Source organism: Castor canadensis, chromosome 1, assembly GCF_047511655.1.
Source record: "Castor canadensis chromosome 1, mCasCan1.hap1v2, whole genome shotgun sequence".
Taxonomy (NCBI): Eukaryota; Metazoa; Chordata; class Mammalia; order Rodentia; family Castoridae; genus Castor; species Castor canadensis.
The window spans coordinates 199,609,377-199,626,774 of record NC_133386.1 but is presented as its reverse complement, the minus strand read 5'-3'; the positions used below and the strand labels follow the sequence as shown (position 1 = coordinate 199,626,774).

The window sequence follows — 17,398 nt, the reverse complement described above, 5'->3', positions numbered from 1 at the left end:
GAATAGAGACAGGCCCCAGCCAGCCTCAGGATGCCTCGGCAATTGGAAGTGAGCCGGAAGTACTGCTGGTGAAAGGACGGGAGGGGCCCCGGACGGCTGCGCAGAACCCCCGGTTGAAGTACGGAAAGACGGGCGCGCACACGTTTCCGTCCTACGAGGCACTTGAGGCATAGCCAGCCCTTCCTGTCTCAGATTTCGGTGCGGCTGCGCGGTGGTACCGCCGGCGCTGATTGGCCCGAGGGCGCGAGAAGGAGGGAGGAAACTCCGTCGTCTTCTGCGCGCGCCTGTCCGCGGTAGGGCACCGAGGAGCTGGAAGGAAAGCTATTCCGCGTTGGGTTGTTTTGGGCTCCTTGAGCCGAAAGGGGGAGGGGAGGAGGAAGGAGACCTAAACACCACAGCGGCGGGACTGCGCGGCCTCCGCCGCTGCGTGCGTGCGTGCGCTCGCGCGGGCTCAGTGCTGGCGCGGGAGGCGGAGGCGGGCGGCGGCGGCGCCTGCGCGGTCGGGCTCGGTCGACGGTTCGCAGGGGAGGAGGCGGCGGGAGGCGGAGGAGGCGGCGGCGGCGATGGAGGTGAAGCGGCTGAAAGTGACCGAGCTGCGGTCAGAGCTGCAGCGGCGGGGTCTGGATTCGCGCGGCCTCAAGATGGATCTGGCGCAGCGGCTGCAAGAGGCGCTGGACGCCGAGATGCTCGAGGACGAGGCCGGCGGTGGCGGGGCCGGGCCCGGCGGGGCCTGCAAGGCGGAGCCTCGGCCTGTGGCCGCGTCGGGCGGCGGCCCGGGCGGGGACGAGGAGGAGGACGAAGAGGAGGAGGAGGAGGAGGAGGACGAGGAGGCGCTGCTTGAGGACGAGGACGAAGAGCCACCCCCTGCTCAGTCCTCGGGCCAGGCCGCGCTGCCGCCGCCGGAGCCCCCGGAGGCGGCAGCCATGGAAGCCGCGGCCGAGCCCGATGCTTCCGACAAGCCGACAGAGTCCACGGCCGGGTCAGGTGGGGTCAATGGTGGTGAAGAGCCGAGCATCGGCAAGGGGGAGGAAGACGAGCCGGAGGAACGGAGCGGCGACGAGACGCCGGGATCCGAGGCACCGGGTGACAAGGCCGCCGAGGAACAGGGTGAGGAGCTGGCAGTGGAGCCCGGCTCCAACCTGCCGGGTGCGTCCCTGCTCCGGCACCGCGGCGTCCGATGCCTTGTTCCCGCTTACCCGAAAGTGCACGGCTCCCGTCGCTGTTTGATGGGACTCCCCAGGGGAGGTCGCTTTCATCCCCTGCCACCTTTCTGAGGGGTCTGGCCTCCTCCGTGGCTTCACTCTTTGCAGGAGTTCCTGCCTAACTTGGTTTCTTGGTGCCAGTGAATGGAAGTGAGTGATTTTGCATGCGAGCTACCTGTGGAGCAGACTCTCCTGCTGCTTATCTTTTTTTAGCCGAAAATGTGCTGAGGAATTGGCGATTTCAGGGACCGCTAGACCGACAGTTGAAGGTTCAGGCGTTAGGGCTCTCTGGCTGTTGACTTTCTCACCGTAAAAATATTAAGCAATAAAAGGAGTCCATCAAAAGTCCGCCCTGTCAAAAGCACATTGCTAGAGCTTTAGCCACACAGTATCTGGACATGTAACTTTGCTCCTGCTTGAGCGGTAGGGGACAGCCGTCTAAGAGGGAAGGTTGGGTTGAATTGTTAACTAGGGAAGAGAAAGTCTTAGTCTGTGCATTTAGACCAAATTACTTACTTGACTAGGACTTTTGCCTTGTCTCTGTTATTTAATTTGTTTTCCGTGGGATCAGTAGATGGACGTGTTTATAGATCTGCTGTACACTTGTGCTAGCCTTTTACATTTTAGATTCTTGACTTTCTGAACTGTAATCATTGAGGTTTTGGTGGGTTCAGTGAGTAACTTTGTGGAAGAAAGTGTGTAGAGACACCAGGGAGTTAGTGACCTTTCCTCTTTTCTTTAGAAGTGATTATTTGGTTAGCATCAGAGTAGGGAGAGAAATGGGAACTGCTTCCAATTCTTACCTTAAAGTGGGTTGCTCTTGGACTGGTGAAGTGGCTCAAGTGGTAGAGCGCCTGCTTAGCAAGTGTGAGACCCTGAGTTCAAACCCCAGCACTGCCAAAAAGAAATAAAAATGGATTGTCTTAGTTCTTATTATAACGTTTTTTAGGTTGCTTCTGAGTGTCATGGTGTAATTGGAACCTATTTTACAACAATCACATGTAACTTGCAGATTTTTTGTTGTTTTGGAACAAAAATCCTCTTACATAACCTTTGTCTTGTGTGTATCCCAAACAGCAGATAAAACAAAACAAAAAGGATAAAGGATGGCTTTAAAGAAATTATTACTATCAGTCTTCTTAGTGTTGCAGAATCCTAAAGGAAAACTGGGATTTTTTTATATCTCTTATAAAGAATGTTGCAGCTGGGAGTCAGTGGCTCATGCCTGTAATCCTAGCTACTCAGGAGAATCTGAGTTCGAAGCCAGCACAGGGAAATAGGTCCTCAAGGCCCTCTCTCAAAAAATACCCAACATGAAACAGGGCTGGTAGAAGGGCTGAAATGGTAGAGCGCCTGCCTAGCAAGCACGAGACCCTGAGTTCAGTCCCCAGCATTTCCAAAAAAAAAAAAAAAGAATGTTGCTAAATATGTGACAACACCTTTCTGCCCCAAATCATGTGCAGTAAAGATGCAGTATTATTTATGGGTTTCTTGTGATTTAATGGTTTGCTCTTCCAACTTTCAGTGAAAGCCCTTGATAAAAATCTAGCTGTGTATCATGCATTTTTGTTCATTTGCTATGTAAGAAAAAGCCATTAGGTGGCTGTGCATTTCAATGCAAACTTCTATTTCATGAAGCTGTGGAAAACTGTTAGAAAAGGTCGGTATTAGTGCCTACCTTAAACCCAAATCTGATAAGAATCAAACTTAACCTGTGAAGGCTTTTTTAAAGACCTAGGGGGTATTTATGTCATAATAGTGGGAGAAATCTGCAAGTTTGACCTGATTTTAGCAGGTAAATTTAGAAGGCATAAATAGTTATTAGCCTATAATGCCCCCCTGCCCATAAAATCCCAGCCAATGACAGGAAGATAATCTTTGGAAGTAAAATGTTCTAATGGATACAGTGGGAATAACCTGACTATTTTGGTTAGACAAATAGTCAGATCCCTCTTTAGTTGCTATTGGTTCTGAGCTTACTCTACACTCCACTATAAAGACTTCTGATTTTCTTTCCCTCCTTTTTGTAGGAGATGACCAAGATAGTGAAAAGTCAAAACCAGCAGGCTCAGATGGTGAGCGGCGGGGGGTAAAGAGACAGCGGGATGAAAAGGATGAACATGGCCGAGCTTACTATGAATTCCGAGAGGAGGCTTACCACAGCCGGTGAGGGAAACAGTCCCTTTCCTTGAAGGGAGTATCTGCTCTGATTTTGGTATACCTGGTGTTGATTGGATAGTCTGGAAAGAGGGGTGGCTTGAAAATTGAATAGGTTTTTTAGGCATAAGTTTTAGAATGAATATATCATGGAAGCTCGTATTGCCTTTTTTGATTGGTTGAAAGAAGCTGTCTGCTGGGATTTGATATTCACTGATAGTTTGAAGTGGACATGATGCCATGAAGACACCCCTCAAAGAAAAAGGCTTTCATTATGGTGTATTTGTTTTTCTCTCCTACTACATATAGTTCAAAATCTCCACCACCTCCAGAAGAAGAGACAAAAGATGAGGAAGAAGATCAAACACTTGTGAACCTGGACACATGTATGTATAAGACAGATAGTTTGTTTTGTTTAGTTTTTAAAATGGTGTCGCTATGTAGCCCAGGCTAGCCTAGATGTCACTGTGTAGCCTAAACTGGCCTTCTGTCTCAGCCTCTGAAGTGATATCCTAAAAGTGACTTTGGACACCTGGTGCTGGTGGCTCACACCTGAAATCGTAGCTACTCAGGAGGCAGAGATCAGGAAGATCACTTTATGAAGCCAGCCTGGGCAAAAGTTTGAGAGACCCCTATTTCGAAAAATACCCAACCAAAAAAGGGCTGGTACACTGGCTTTCCAGCAAGTGTAAGACCCTGAGTTCAAACCCCAATACTGCCGAAAAGAAAACAAACAAACAAAAAAAACCCATGATTTTGGAGATGAAAACTTCATAGTCTGAGCCAGGCACTGGTGACTCATGCCTGTAACCCTAGCTACTGACTCATGCCTGTAATCGTAGCTACTCAGGAGGCAGAGATCAGGAGGATTGTGGTTCAAAGCCAACCCAGGCAAATAGTTCCTGAGACCCTATCTTGAAAAATCCTTCACAAAAAAGGGCCGGTAGAGTGGCTTAAGGTGAAGGCCCTGAGTTCAAGCACTAGTACCGCAAAAAAAAAAGGAAGCTTCATGGTCTACAAATTCTAAGAAACTTTTATCCCTTTTGATAACTGGGTATACTTGTACTCTATTGGCAGCTTTCAAATGTGGGGTATTATAGCTGACAATTGAATTGCATCTTCCTTAATAGATACCTCGGATCTCCATTTTCAAGTGAGCAAAGATCGCTATGGAGGGCAGCCACTTTTCTCAGAGAAGTTCCCCACTCTTTGGTCTGGGGCAAGGAGTACTTACGGAGTAACAAAGGGAAAAGTCTGCTTTGAGGCCAAGGTAAGATACTCATTAAAACCATTATTTATTTGTTAATTGAACTATATATTGTACTCATCTGTATTTTATTAGCTTAGAAAAAGATACCCACTGCAATAATACCCAGAAATCGACTCCCATAGTTTTGGTTTAAGTGAGTTATTCTGATGTTGAGTTGTGGTATTTATTGTTTTCAGTATGTATAAAAATCTTGTTTTTTTCGGCCTGGGGGCATGGCTCAAGTGATAGAATGCCTACCTAGCAAGCATGAGGCCCTAGTTCACACCCTAGTACCACCACCACCACCAAAAAAAGATCTTTCTAACTCAAACTTTGCTCCTGAGTCTGGTAGAGTATCTAAGATTTCCTTTTTCTGATTGGCCAGGTAACCCAGAATCTCCCAATGAAAGAAGGCTGCATAGAGGTTTCTCTTCTTCGAGTTGGGTGGTCTATTGATTTTTCCTGTCCACAGCTTGGTAAAGTTATTTTGTAATTTCCTTGCTTGTATCTGCTACCATGTTGTTTATTCTATGGGAACTTTGGGGCTAGGTAGCTGATTTTTTGATTTCTTGACTATTCTAGGTGAAGATGAATTCTCTTATGGTTTTGATGGACGAGGACTCAAGGCAGAGAATGGACAGTTTGAGGAATTTGGTCAGATATTTGGGGAGAACGATGTCATTGGCTGCTTTGCTGTAAGTGTTCCTGAGAGTTATGGATTCATAGCAAAGGGTGAATAAAGGGCCCTGGGAATTCAGTTGTGCATCCCATCAACTACTAGCTTTTATGCATTTGATGCATTATTTGAATTGTGCAGTAATCTGAGTTTTCAAAAAGATAAAATGGGGTGTGTGTGGGGGGGTGGGGGAATGGCCCAAACAATGTATACACATGTGAGTAATTGAAAAAACAATTAAAAAATAAATAAAAATTGTCACATGAAAGCTTTCCAAACTTTAAAAAAAAAAAAACGTAAAGCTAATATTTAATCATCCTCAAACCCTGTCAGCCCATAACTGGTCTTGTTCTTTGTCCTTACAGAATTTTGAGACTGAAGAAGTAGAACTTTCCTTCTCCAAGAATGGAGAAGACCTAGGTGTGGCATTCCGGATCAACAAGGAATCCCTGGCAGATCGGGCCCTTCTACCCCATGTCCTCTGCAAGAATTGTGTTATAGAATTAAATTTTGGTCAGAAAGAAGAACCCTTCTTCCCACCACCAGAAGAGTTTGTGTTCATCCATGCTGTGCCTGTTGAGGAGCGTGTGCGCACTGCAGTCCCTCCCAAGACCATGGAGGAGTGTGAGGTATGCCAAACAATATACAGAAATGTAGGTTTCGTATTTTGGAATGGTGGATGAGTATGTTCTCCAAGCATTAATAAACTGGGATGGGCAGGATGTTCTTAAATTGGCTTTTACAAAATGGCCACTTACTTTTCATGGCATTACTGTTTCTGTTTGCTTGCAGGTCATTCTGATGGTGGGACTACCTGGATCTGGAAAGACCCAGTGGGCATTGAAATATGCAAAAGAAAACCCTGAGAAAAGATATAATGTCCTGGGAGCTGAGACTGTGCTCAACCAAATGAGGGTCAGTTGCTGGGGGCAGTTAGCTAGCTATAGTATTTGTTCTGGGGGATACCAGGAAACTCTTATATTCTCAGTGGAGAGTTAGTCTTTTAAGTGTCTGTGAACAAGTGTCTCATAAGTAGAAAAGTGAGCTTTTCTTCTATGTTTCAAATGGATTTTTTTTCCTCCTTTGGTATTTTGTCAAATTACTGAAAGTGTATAAAATCTCACCTATATCCAGGTTGAGAATGGAAATTACTACTACAGGAACTAGACCATATTCACAGCACCAAGGAAGAAGGATGATTTGATATGATAGATGTAGCATTTAAAGCAGAAGCAGCTTTAACTTGCTGCATAACTTCTTGTATTCCTTTTTCCTTCTCATACTCATCAGATGAAGGGGCTCGAGGAACCAGAGATGGACTCCAAAAGCCGAGACCTTTTAGTTCAGCAAGCCTCCCAGTGCCTTAGTAAGCTGGTCCAGATTGCTTCTCGGACAAAGCGGAACTTCATTCTTGATCAGGTATTGTTCAAACATTAAGAGGAACCTGGTTTTGTAGAGTATCCAAAGCTGAAATTTTCACATCCATTCAATTTTGACATAATTGCTTACAATAAAAAGTGGGATGCATATGTGGACAGAACTGAATTAAGGAACAGAATCAGGTTATCTAATTATGACCGTGTGCTTCTGAGTTATGTTTGTAACATTTTTTTAACATAATGGAGGTACTCCTTATTAGTGTTTTCACCTGAGCATATATGGACCCAGGTAATAGGGACAATGGAAGGAGAGTTGGAGCTCATTTAGATCCCTGACTCCACAACTTACTAGATTTGTGATCTTGACAAGCTCTTTAACCTTTCTAGCCTTAGTTTTTCTGATGTGCAAAATAAAATATTGGTTATCTACAGTTTGAAAAATTAAGGAAGGCTTGGTGATAAAGCTCAGTGGTAGAGCACTTGTCTACCATGTACAAGGCCCTGGATTTGAACCTTGGTGTGTATATTAACTCCTAATCTGGTGCTTCAGTTGCAAAAGATAGAAAATTGGTTGAAGTTGAGTGGTAATTTTTATTCCAAACATCTCCTTTTTCCCCTGTTCCTAGTGTAATGTGTACAACTCTGGCCAAAGGCGGAAGCTATTGCTGTTCAAGACCTTCTCCCGAAAAGTGGTAGTGGTTGTCCCTAATGAGGAAGACTGGAAGAAGAGGCTGGAGTTGAGGAAAGAAGTGGAAGGAGATGACGTGCCTGAGTCTATAATGCTGGAGATGAAAGGTGGGCTAAAATTAGACAAGTCTTAGCACCAGGAATGACTCTCCATATGTAAAGCATAAATCTGAAGAGCAACTTAATGAATGCCAACACTGTAAATAAATCAATTAGCAGAGTAAATGGGGAAGCAGTAATCCCTTGACTCACTCTGGATGAGATACAAAAAGGAAAGTAGTGAATCTATGTGGTGGCACATACCTGTAATGCCAAGCTGAGGCAGGAAGATCTTGAGTTAGAGGCCAGCCTTGGCTACATTGTGAGACCCTGTCTCCCAAAAGAAAGAGGAGGAGGGAACTAGAGGTGTAGCTCAAGAGGTTAAGCACCTGCTTTGCAAGTGAGAAGCCCTGAGTTCAAACCCAAGTCCCACCAAAAAAAACCCACGAAAAACCTTCCCCCAAAAAAAGGAAATGGTAGACTGCAAGATAACTATAATTCAAAGAAAAAACAGGTTCCTTGAGTCAGCTATTCAATGTATAAATATTCATAGTATATCTACTATTTGACCATCACCATCATAGATGTAGGGAAATCACATATGAAATGAGTTCACTCTTCATGGAATAATTTCCATGAAAGAGGGGTGGGAAATTATTAGGATTCAAATTAAAATATGATGGTTGGAGTGATTTCATTAATATATGTGGTTTCTGTATCATTAGGCTTGTGTTTTGTTTTGCCTCATTTATGTTCTTGTTTTGTTTTTTTGTACATGAATGAAATTGTTTAATGTATTACAAAATCTGTATGTAGCAAGATCCATCCAAGGTAGTAGTAACTATTTTGTTTGATCTTGCTCCCTGCTGTTCCTTTAAGATTTTCATTTTCCCCTTTCGGTCTTTAGCTTGTGGCCTCCTTCCTGCCCTGTAAACTGCTGGCTCTTCAAATTTTGTTAATCCCTGGCCATGGGAACTTGTTTACACATCCATGAGCTGAAATCTCCAAATTTATACAGAATGAACTTTGCCAGTCCATAAATTGACACTCAGGCTCTTGAAGGATTTTAATGCAGTTTCATAAAATTGGACTAACTGGATTCATTTAAGAATTACAAGCCAAGCACCAGTGGCTCATACCTATAATCCTAGCTACTCCAGAGGCAGAGATCAGGAGAATCACAGTTTGAAGCTAGCCCTGGGCAAATAGTTCTCCAGACCTTACCTCAAAAAAACCCATCACAAAAAGGACTGGTGGAATGGCTCAGGGTCTAGGCCCTGAGTTCAAACCACCCAGTAGTAGGGGGAAAAAAAAGAAATCATGAGAGCCCCATTGAAATAAATTCTGCTGGAACTCAGCCTATGAACTTGATGTCCAGAGACTGACAAATGTGCTAATCATGTACCAGTGGCAATGAGAGATTTGTACTCTTGTTCTCTGTTCTTTTGTAGATAAGTTGATGCCTTTAAGGCTTTCTCTTAAAAATGTTACTATTTACCTAAACACCACCAAAATTTTCTGTTACTTTTAGCCAGTGTTACCTTATTCTGTTTTGATAAGAAGACTTAGCCTAGCTCACTATTATGGATCACTTGAGAACTTATGAATCTACAGTTTGCTTGGGGCTGTTGCCATTTAGGAAAAACTTAAAGTAAGAAAAGTGAATTTGATTATTTAAGGGTGAGTGAGTTATGAACCCAGCTCATTTTCATGCTTTGCTAATGTAACTCTTATGCTTGGGCTGGGTATGGTGGCTTAAGCCAGTAATCTCAGCTACGCAGGAGGTAGAGATCAGGAGGATCATGGTTCAAGACCATTGGGGGAAAAAAGTTATTGAGACCCACTCACCACTCCCCCCCCCTGTCTGAACCAACAAGCCAGGTGTATTGGTGTGGGTCGGATCATGGTTCAAGACCATTGGGGGAAAAAAGTTATTGAGACCCACTCACCACTCCCCCCCCCTGTCTGAACCAACAAGCCAGGTGTATTGGTGTGGGTCTGTGGTCTCAGCTACTCGAGAGGTCCTAGGTAGGAGAATCTCTGTCTGAGGTCAGCTCTGGGCAAAAAGGTAAGACCCTACCTGAAAAACAACTAAAGCATGAAAGGGCTGGAGGTGTGGCTCAAGTGGTAAAGCAGCTGCCTGGCAGGTGCAAGGCCATGAGTTAAAACCCAGTACTGCCCAGAGAAAAAAAAATGTCATGTCTGTCCAGGCCTGGTGGTTCACACCTATATTCCTAGAATTAAGGAGGCTGATGCAGAAGAATCTCCAGTTCAAGGCCAGCCTAAGCAACATAGCAAGACTCGGGGGGAAAAAAAAAAAAAAAAAACAGGGCTGGAAGTGTGGCTCAAACAGTAGAGCACAAGGCCCTCCTGGGTTTAAACCACCCTATGGTGGGGTGGGGGGTATAACTCAGTGATAGAGCACTTGTCTAAGCATGTGCAGGGACCTGAATTCCATTCCTAGGACTGTAAAAAAATAAATAAATAAAATCTTAAGCTTCCTATAGTAAAATTTTCATTAGTTCTTACTCAACTATACACTTTATAGACCCACAAACTTCTCTCTTACTCTTATAGCCAATTTCTCTCTGCCTGAAAAATGCGACTATATGGATGAGGTGACATACGGGGAACTGGAAAAGGAGGAAGCTCAGCCCCTTGTCACTAAGTACAAGGAGGAAGCAAGGAAGCTGCTGCCTCCCTCTGAGAAGAGGACAAACCGCCGAAACAACCGAAACAAACGTAACCGACAGAACCGAAGCCGAGGCCAAGGCTATGGTGAGTCTTGGGGATCCGTCAGCCTCCAGCCTTAGTTCATTCTTTGTGCTGAGGACAGCAAGACCCATCAGGAAAGGCCTAGGAAACCAAGTCAGGTCACTCACAATAAGGAAGTGCCTTCTTTATGGAGCTTATTTCTTCCTGTGTCCTTTACAAAGCCTGCTTCTTAAACTTTTTCCATAATGCTTTGACAGAAATGATACTTTTCAGCAAAAATGTTTGTTTCTTTGAAAAGCAGTGCTGTGCCTTTTCATCTGTCTGGTTTTCATGTGAACAATATAGGATCCCCACTTCACTGTGCCAGTACATTAAAAGGATTTGATAGTAAAATCTGTTTCTCTGAAGTTTTCTTGCTGTTTTGTCTCTACCCAGCTGTAGAGACCAGAAAGTAAATACATCATTTAGTAATTCTGTGAAGTTACAAAGCCAGTTATAGGTCAGTAGTGAAGTTAATTTTCCCTTTGAATGCCTAGTTTGTCATCTAAATCCACAGTGTGTATCTATTCACTGCTCTTTGTATATGTGTGTGTGTGTGTGTGTGTATGTAATTGTAAGTCAACAGATTTTAAGTGCTGCCTGTGTGCTGGGCACTGAGAATACCAACAGATCCTGCCCTCATGGAGTTACTATGTAGACTTTATTTCCATTTTATAAAATGATGGGTATAGATATGATATCTTAGATCCCTCTCAGGGCTGAAAGTCTGTGATCCTAAGAATGGCAGTTTTTTACTCATGTTTCTAATTCTGCCATGTATTCTTTTGCCATCTTAAATGTTTTGCAGGATTGGGGAACTTCAAAAGCAAGGTGGCTCGGTTTTCTTGTGTCTGTATTCCTCTGCCCTCCCCCCTCAGGCTCTTTAAAAGATCCTGGCTGGTGCTTTAATTAACATTGTGTGAGCTTGGCTGAATCAGGCCTATTCCCCTAGAATTGCCTTTGGCTCCGACTTTTTTGATTTCCACTCATACTTGGAGCCAGGACCCCATGCCAGCTGTCTGAGCGCGCTCTCCATTTCTCTTCCAGTGGGCGGGCAGCGCCGAGGCTACGACAACCGGGCCTACGGGCAGCAGTACTGGGGGCAGTCTGGAAACAGAGGGGTGAGTGCAGCTCTCCTTCTGCTCCTCCCTCTGGGCTGTGATAGCCATTCCTATTGGCTTGGGGGAGCAGAGGGGTTTGGGCTGTTTTCTCAGGGCTTAGGGTTTTGCCCACTTATTGTGTTGATATAGAAGAATTTTTCCTGGGAAAAGAATTTACCCTGTTTATAATAAGAAGCTAAGCTGTGTCTTGTTTAAGAAGGGGTGACCATGGGTCATGCTGCTGAAAAAACCCATAAATTTTTGCTCCTCTCTCTTTCTCAGGGCTACCGTAATTTCTATGACCGATACAGGGGAGACTACGATCGATTCTATGGGCGAGATTATGAGTACAACAGATACAGAGACTATTACAGACAATACAATCGGGATGTAAGTATTTTCTTGGGATAGATAGAAGGTAAACAGGGACAGGACCAGAAGGATGAGTGCTATGCCTTTTCATCCTTAGTCAACTTTGGTTCCAAGTGATGGGTTTCCCCTCTCTTCTAGTGGCAGAATTACTACTACCACCACCCCCAGGAAAGAGACCGATACTACAGGAACTACTACGGTTACCAAGGGTATCGGTGAAGCCCCTGCCATTGTCGCCTGTCAGCCATGAAGCTGAATCTCTGGGGGTGCCAAGCACCCCCCCAAAACACAACCAAGGAAAACAGGGGCTGTTGGGGTGGGGCTGAGCTGCTGGGGACGGGTGGTGGGGGGGAGGGTGCGCAACGGGTGGGGGAGGGGGAGGGTGGAAACAAAACAACAAAACTGTACATTTTTTTTAAAGTTTGTTGAAAAGAATATTGTCTTATTCTATAAAACATTTCAAACCTAGTTAGATATTTGTAATCAAAAAACATTTGCGCAGAAAGCAGCACTTAGGGCTACCTGTTAGGTACCCTACAGTTGGGACAGGAAAAGAACTGAAAAGTGTCACCCTTCTGACATTCTAAGGCAGCTGGCCTTGCAGCCAAGTAAGGGCGAGTGGTGTAGGGAAGAGGGTACCTTCCTTAGCAGGTAGGAGCAGGCAGGAGTGGGGACAGAGGGAGCGCTTGTGATGGGGCAGTGAAAATAAACGATTGGCTCTTACCAATCACTTGCACCAACTAACCGTTTGTATTTTCTTTACCAACCTTTCCCTCTTGGGATATCTGGTCTGGTGGGCTGGGAGGCCAAAATGTCCCATTGTTCACTTTGCTGTGCCTTTGTGCTATCTGGCTGAGGCACAGAGACTGCCAATTAGGTGGTTCTGTAATACAGGATTTCCAGGCCAACATGGGAACTGTTCTGGATTGCAGAGCAGAATCGCTTGCCCCTCCATGTACCCAAAAGTAAATTCCCATGAAGTCTTGGGGAAAGTGGGATCGTAGCCCTCAGCCTGAAGATTGTGATTTGCCATTCTCTAGTCTCTGTCTTCCAAGTTGAGAGAGGCTAGAGGTCTCTGAAGTCATCTGACAGAGTGTCTTCCTCTTACAGTGCAAGAAAAGGAACGATTCTCAGGGTTTCAGCTCATAGAAATGCAGCAGGACTCTGTTCACTGCAGTAAGCTATGTATATAGGTGAATCCTGTGGTGTGGGCTCCCAGGCCCAGGTGCTGAGAATAGCAACTATTTTATACAGTATGGGGGGGGAGGGCTCTGCCCTGCTGTTTTTTTTGATACATAGGTAGAGAGTGAATAGAAAAGGGGTGGGGGTGGGGGTGGGGGGAGGGAGGCAGCTCAGTGGGGCTGCTAAAGCTTGGGAAGAGTTTATGAATATGTGTGTACATGCGTGTAAAAGGGAGCACCCCTCTCAGACATCTTGAACACCAGAATTCTTTCTGGGATGCTTCCTTGCATATCCCCCAGAGATCTGGGCCTCTAGTCAAGAAACTTCAGTTAGGATCAGTGGGATTGTTTAGTTTGTAGCTCTCAGTTCTTGACAAAACAGCTACAGGTTGCTGGGTTCAAGAATATTGGTGGGATATGGGGATGCTCTTTCAATATTCAGCTTCAGTTTTAATTCATCTTTCTGCTTAGCATTGTGTCAACCAAGAGCTTACTCAGCAAACACCATATATAGCACTTTCTAGGGAGAGAAAACCCTGGATTGTGCTATTAGAAAATGCTTCAGTTCCACTTTCTCACCTGGGCAGTTCTCTGTTTAAAATTTTGTGCTGATATTTGATCTTTCCTCTCTTGTCATGCAGTGCTTTTCTAGGTGTGCAGACCCTCATTCTTGCCCTTTGGTCATCCCTGTTAGGACACACCCTTCTGCTCATGCACCTGTGACCCTGAGGCTAGACAGGGCAGGAGGCTGATAGGAGATGTTGCTTGCTCAGTGATATTTTTTTCCTCTTGGTACCTGCTTCTTTTTGGTGCCATCAAATGGATTTGTGTGTGGCAGTGGGTGAAGTGATTGCATGAATCTTACTGTAACCCACTAGCTCTTTATTGCTGTTAAAGGAGTTTGAGAAAACTTTCCTCATAATATCAGGGCAAGAAAGTAAAAACTGGAGCCCAAAGAAATTCCCTTAGGGCAAGATAATGTTATAGAGAATTTAATTTCCTGAGGCAGAGGCTTACCCCCAACCCCTTTTTAAATGTTCAGTCCTCCAGTGAATAGCATCTTTTTATAGTCTATGACATGGGTTGTGGATGCTATGGGGAGAAAGCTTAAACTGCTTTGGGTGTTTTTTTGGGGGGGTGTCATTAGGGGGAGTACTTTTCATTTTTGGCACTAGAAAAGTCATCTTTTTTTAAAAAGCTGTTTTTCTAGGTAGGTGGAGAATGAAACTGCCACATCCTTTTTGGTTCAGTCCAAGAGATTACTCGCAGCAACAGTGGATATCTGGGTTTTTGTCTGTTTTTATTATGAAGAAATAATGTTAAGGGGACAAATGTGGATTATGGAAACAGGTGGGAACCCTAGCCTTGTTTTCCTTAGAAGACTTGTTTAGCGTTTTATCAGTTGTCTGTTGTAGTTGTTGTAGATGGAGAAGCTTGTGAGAAAAACAAACACCACATGGAGCCTGTAAATGTTTTTGCACAACCTGTAAAGCATTCTTGGAAGTGGCCAGTAAAAGGGTTTTACCATTTAAAAAAAAAATGTAACTGTGTCATTGTTTACATCTGTAACTTTTTCTTCCCTGTTCTCATTACAACCTACTGGCACAGTAGCTTCCAGTTTTAGAATAAATAACCATTTGGATTGAATTCACCCTATCTTCCTGTGGCTGTACTGACTGGGGTAGAGTGTCATTGGGGTGTTTTATTTATTTATTTTTATTTTATTTTATTTTTTAATGCTTATTTCTCAAATTCCACTGGGTGTAACCAAGGATGGTTTTCCTCTTGTATGGCTGCTGTTCCCTTCCTTTTCCATCATGCGTTCATTTGGGAGCCAAGCCATGCATTCACTTTGGGATGTAAGTGGGTCTACTTAGTTCATGCTTATGCTAAGAGTTTGAGTGCTGGAGTAGAAAATAAATTTTAACTTATGACCTATGTGTATTTGGGCTATCCTAAAACCAGTTGGGTACTTGAGGTAAAACATAAGGTTTCTTGCAAAAAGGAAAATAACTTTTTCATTACTAATTGCCACCTAGGAAGAAAAGCATAATTCATTCATCAGATGTTTGATGGGAGTTATTTTCTAGTGAATGTAAAGAATGAGAAGTTAACTTTAATTAACAAATTAACACTATTACATTACTAGTACTGAACTGATCATGACCAATTTCTAATGGTCAGGGCCTTTGGCATTAAGGTTGACAGAGCATAGGTTCATGGCATGCAGTGTTCTGAGTGGAATTTTATAGGTAGTGCTTCAACTCCTCTCTTCTCAGATCCTACTTGGATCCAGGGCTTTGGAGCTTTGTATCTAATTGCCATCCTTGAGTTTGGTGGCTGACTATTCACTAGGAGTCTTTTTTTTTTTTTTTTTTTTTTTGGAGACAGTGTCTGTAGCCAGGGTTGGCTTCAAACTAAACTGGGGATTCTCTAATCTTAGCCTCCTGGGTGCTGAAATTACAGGTGTGTGCTACCACTCCCAGTTCACTAGGACTTTTAAAGTCAGTGTTAAAACTGATTAATCTACCTCTCATACATGCTGGAGTTTGAAAACATGGCCTTGTATAACACTAGGCAAGAGCTCTACCACTGAGCTACACTCCAAGACCTAGTTAATCATTTTTAATGATTTATAGTTCATGCCTTGTCTCTAGTAACTGTTTTTACCCCATCCAGGGTTGCAGATGAATATTCATAATTTGCTAGGCATGAAAATTGTACAGAAAACGTGAACTTTTAAAATCTAGTATTAGAGCTGGCGGAGTGGCTGAAGTGGTAGAGTGCCTGCTTAAATCTAGTATCAAGGTTATATTTATTAAGCACTTCTGGCTTTTTATCAACAGTGAGTTGGTGTGGAAATTTTTGCTTACTACCCTGAAATTTGTCCAACACTGTAATGCATTAAGTCTCTGCTATTCCCAGCTTTTGAGCATTTGAGCATGTATAGTACAATCCATTCATTAGGTGTGAATGTCTGCAGTGTGTCAGGCATTGTCAGCATTCAGGAATTATAACCCACCATTCTTCCTAGAGTTTTCACAAGTACCAAGAAGGAACTAAGAATGGGGGGTTAACAGGCTGAAGGTATGACTCAAGTGGTAGAGTGTCTGAGTAGCAAGCATGAAGCCCTAAGTTCAAACCCCAATACTGCCAAAAAAAGAAAGACAGAAGAAATTTCCTTTGGACCAGGCTTGTGGCTCAAGTGGTAGAGTGCCAGCCAACTAAGCACAAGGCCCTGAGTTCAAACTCCAGTACCACCAAAAAAAAAACCCATTCCAAGAGGGCAACCAGGTTAGTTACCCTTCTTCAACTCTGGGATGAAGGAATTGATTAGATGACTTACCATGGGGCTCAAAAATTCTACCAACAGTGAAATGCTGCTATTCCTGAAGGTGTTCCAAGTTTATTGGGTATCTCTGGAGCCCACAAAGAAATGTTTAGGCTAAGTTCAGTTGCCAGTCTCCCTAATACATACAGGTCACTCCAGCTTTTCCCCAGGCAGCAAGGCACAAAATGAGCAGGCCTAGTCTTCTCCAGGGAAGTTATGTTATGTGTGCCTGAAGTTAGATCTTGATCCCTGAGGAACAGACATAATGGGTTGTTCCCTTCTCTGCCCTGGCCCACAGACACTTAATGTTCATCGTTGGAAAGAAAAGGCTTCTAGGAAGCAATCTGGGGATCCAAGTCTCACCTCCACCAAGCTGTATTTCAGAAGGCTTTTTTGTCAATAAAAATTTTTTTAATTACAAAATTTTTATTAGGATATATTCATTATGGGGGGGTTCATAGTGACAATTCCAATTAGATTTATATTGTACATTAGTTACATTGCCCCCATCGTCTCTTCCCCTCAGCAAGAGATTATTTAGTTGTGTTTCATATAGATATTTGAAGTCCATCAACCATATCCGGTCATCTTAATCTCTTAACCCTCCCACACACACACTAGTACCCCCACCCGCACACACTGCCACTTTTTCAGTCCCGGTTTTCGTGTAAGTTGACGTTCAAGGGGGTGTCTCAATGTGTGCCCTCTGTGGGTGGTGCTTTACTTTGGTATGTTCAAGCCCTTCTAACTCTCCCCGTGTGTTGTGTGTGTGTGTGTGTGTGTGTGTGTGTGTGTTTTACTGGCCTTTGAACTCAGGGCCTTCACCTTGAGCCACTCCACCAGCCCTATTTTTGTGATGGGCTTTTTTTCGGCGGGGTCTGGCAAACCATTAACCCAAGCTGGCTTCGAATCTCGATCCTCTTGATCTCTGCCATGGCGCCCGGCCTTCCCCCCCCCTCCCCCTCCCCCTCCCCCGTTTTTCAAGTTTTCAATACACATTCTTTCAGAAGGCTTTTAAGAGGCCTTCCAGCTCCTGCAAGGCACACTAGAGGTGGAGGAGACTTTTGGCAAATATGCCAAGTTAAACTGGGGGGGAAATGAAGGCAAAGCAAGTCCCAGTTCTACCAGGAAACCAAAACTGAAATTTTAAGGCATATTCAGCTGCTGGGAAAAACAGGAAACAAGGAACGGCGCCCCAAAATGGGCAGTAACCCCCACACACACCCCGCTACACTTGTGTTACCACCACCAAATGAGACACGACTTGAAAA

The 17,398-nt window shown here is 44.2% G+C and overlaps 1 protein-coding gene across 5 annotated transcripts; it reads left to right on the top strand.

The window, feature by feature from the left end:
- The first annotated feature begins 410 nt into the window (after nt 1–410).
- Nucleotides 411–16,545, top strand: Hnrnpul2 (heterogeneous nuclear ribonucleoprotein U like 2). 5 transcript variants are annotated; one of them, XM_074047396.1, is made up of 14 exons: nt 411–1,107; nt 3,233–3,368; nt 3,669–3,745; nt 4,490–4,629; nt 4,994–5,084; nt 5,191–5,303; nt 5,650–5,913; nt 6,077–6,199; nt 6,575–6,703; nt 7,290–7,458; nt 9,967–10,167; nt 11,191–11,264; nt 11,526–11,633; nt 16,426–16,545. In XM_074047396.1, exons 1-14 carry the CDS (start codon nt 564–566, stop codon nt 16,528–16,530), a joined length of 2,274 nt encoding a protein of 757 aa, XP_073903497.1. In that variant the 5' UTR covers nt 411–563; the 3' UTR covers nt 16,531–16,545. The 5 variants fall into 5 exon arrangements, 4 of the variants coding, with proteins under 4 accessions (XP_073903497.1, XP_073903481.1, XP_020012038.1 ...); XM_074047380.1 differs by having other exon boundaries at nt 411–1,146; XM_020156449.2 differs by lacking the exon at nt 16,426–16,545 and adding an exon at nt 11,754–11,963.
- The last annotated feature ends 853 nt before the right edge of the window (nt 16,546–17,398 follow it).

Excerpts from the sequence above, each read along its gene's own strand:
- Hnrnpul2 (XM_074047380.1), top strand. The coding sequence starts at position 564 with ATGGAGGTGAAGCGGCTGAAAGTGACCGAGCTGCGGTCAGAGCTGCAG. Across the intron at positions 1,147-3,232 it reads GCCCGGCTCCAACCTGCCGG|GAGATGACCAAGATAGTGAA; the intron begins GTGCGTCCCTGC and ends TCCTTTTTGTAG. Across the intron at positions 6,704-7,289 it reads GGAACTTCATTCTTGATCAG|TGTAATGTGTACAACTCTGG; the intron begins GTATTGTTCAAA and ends CCCTGTTCCTAG.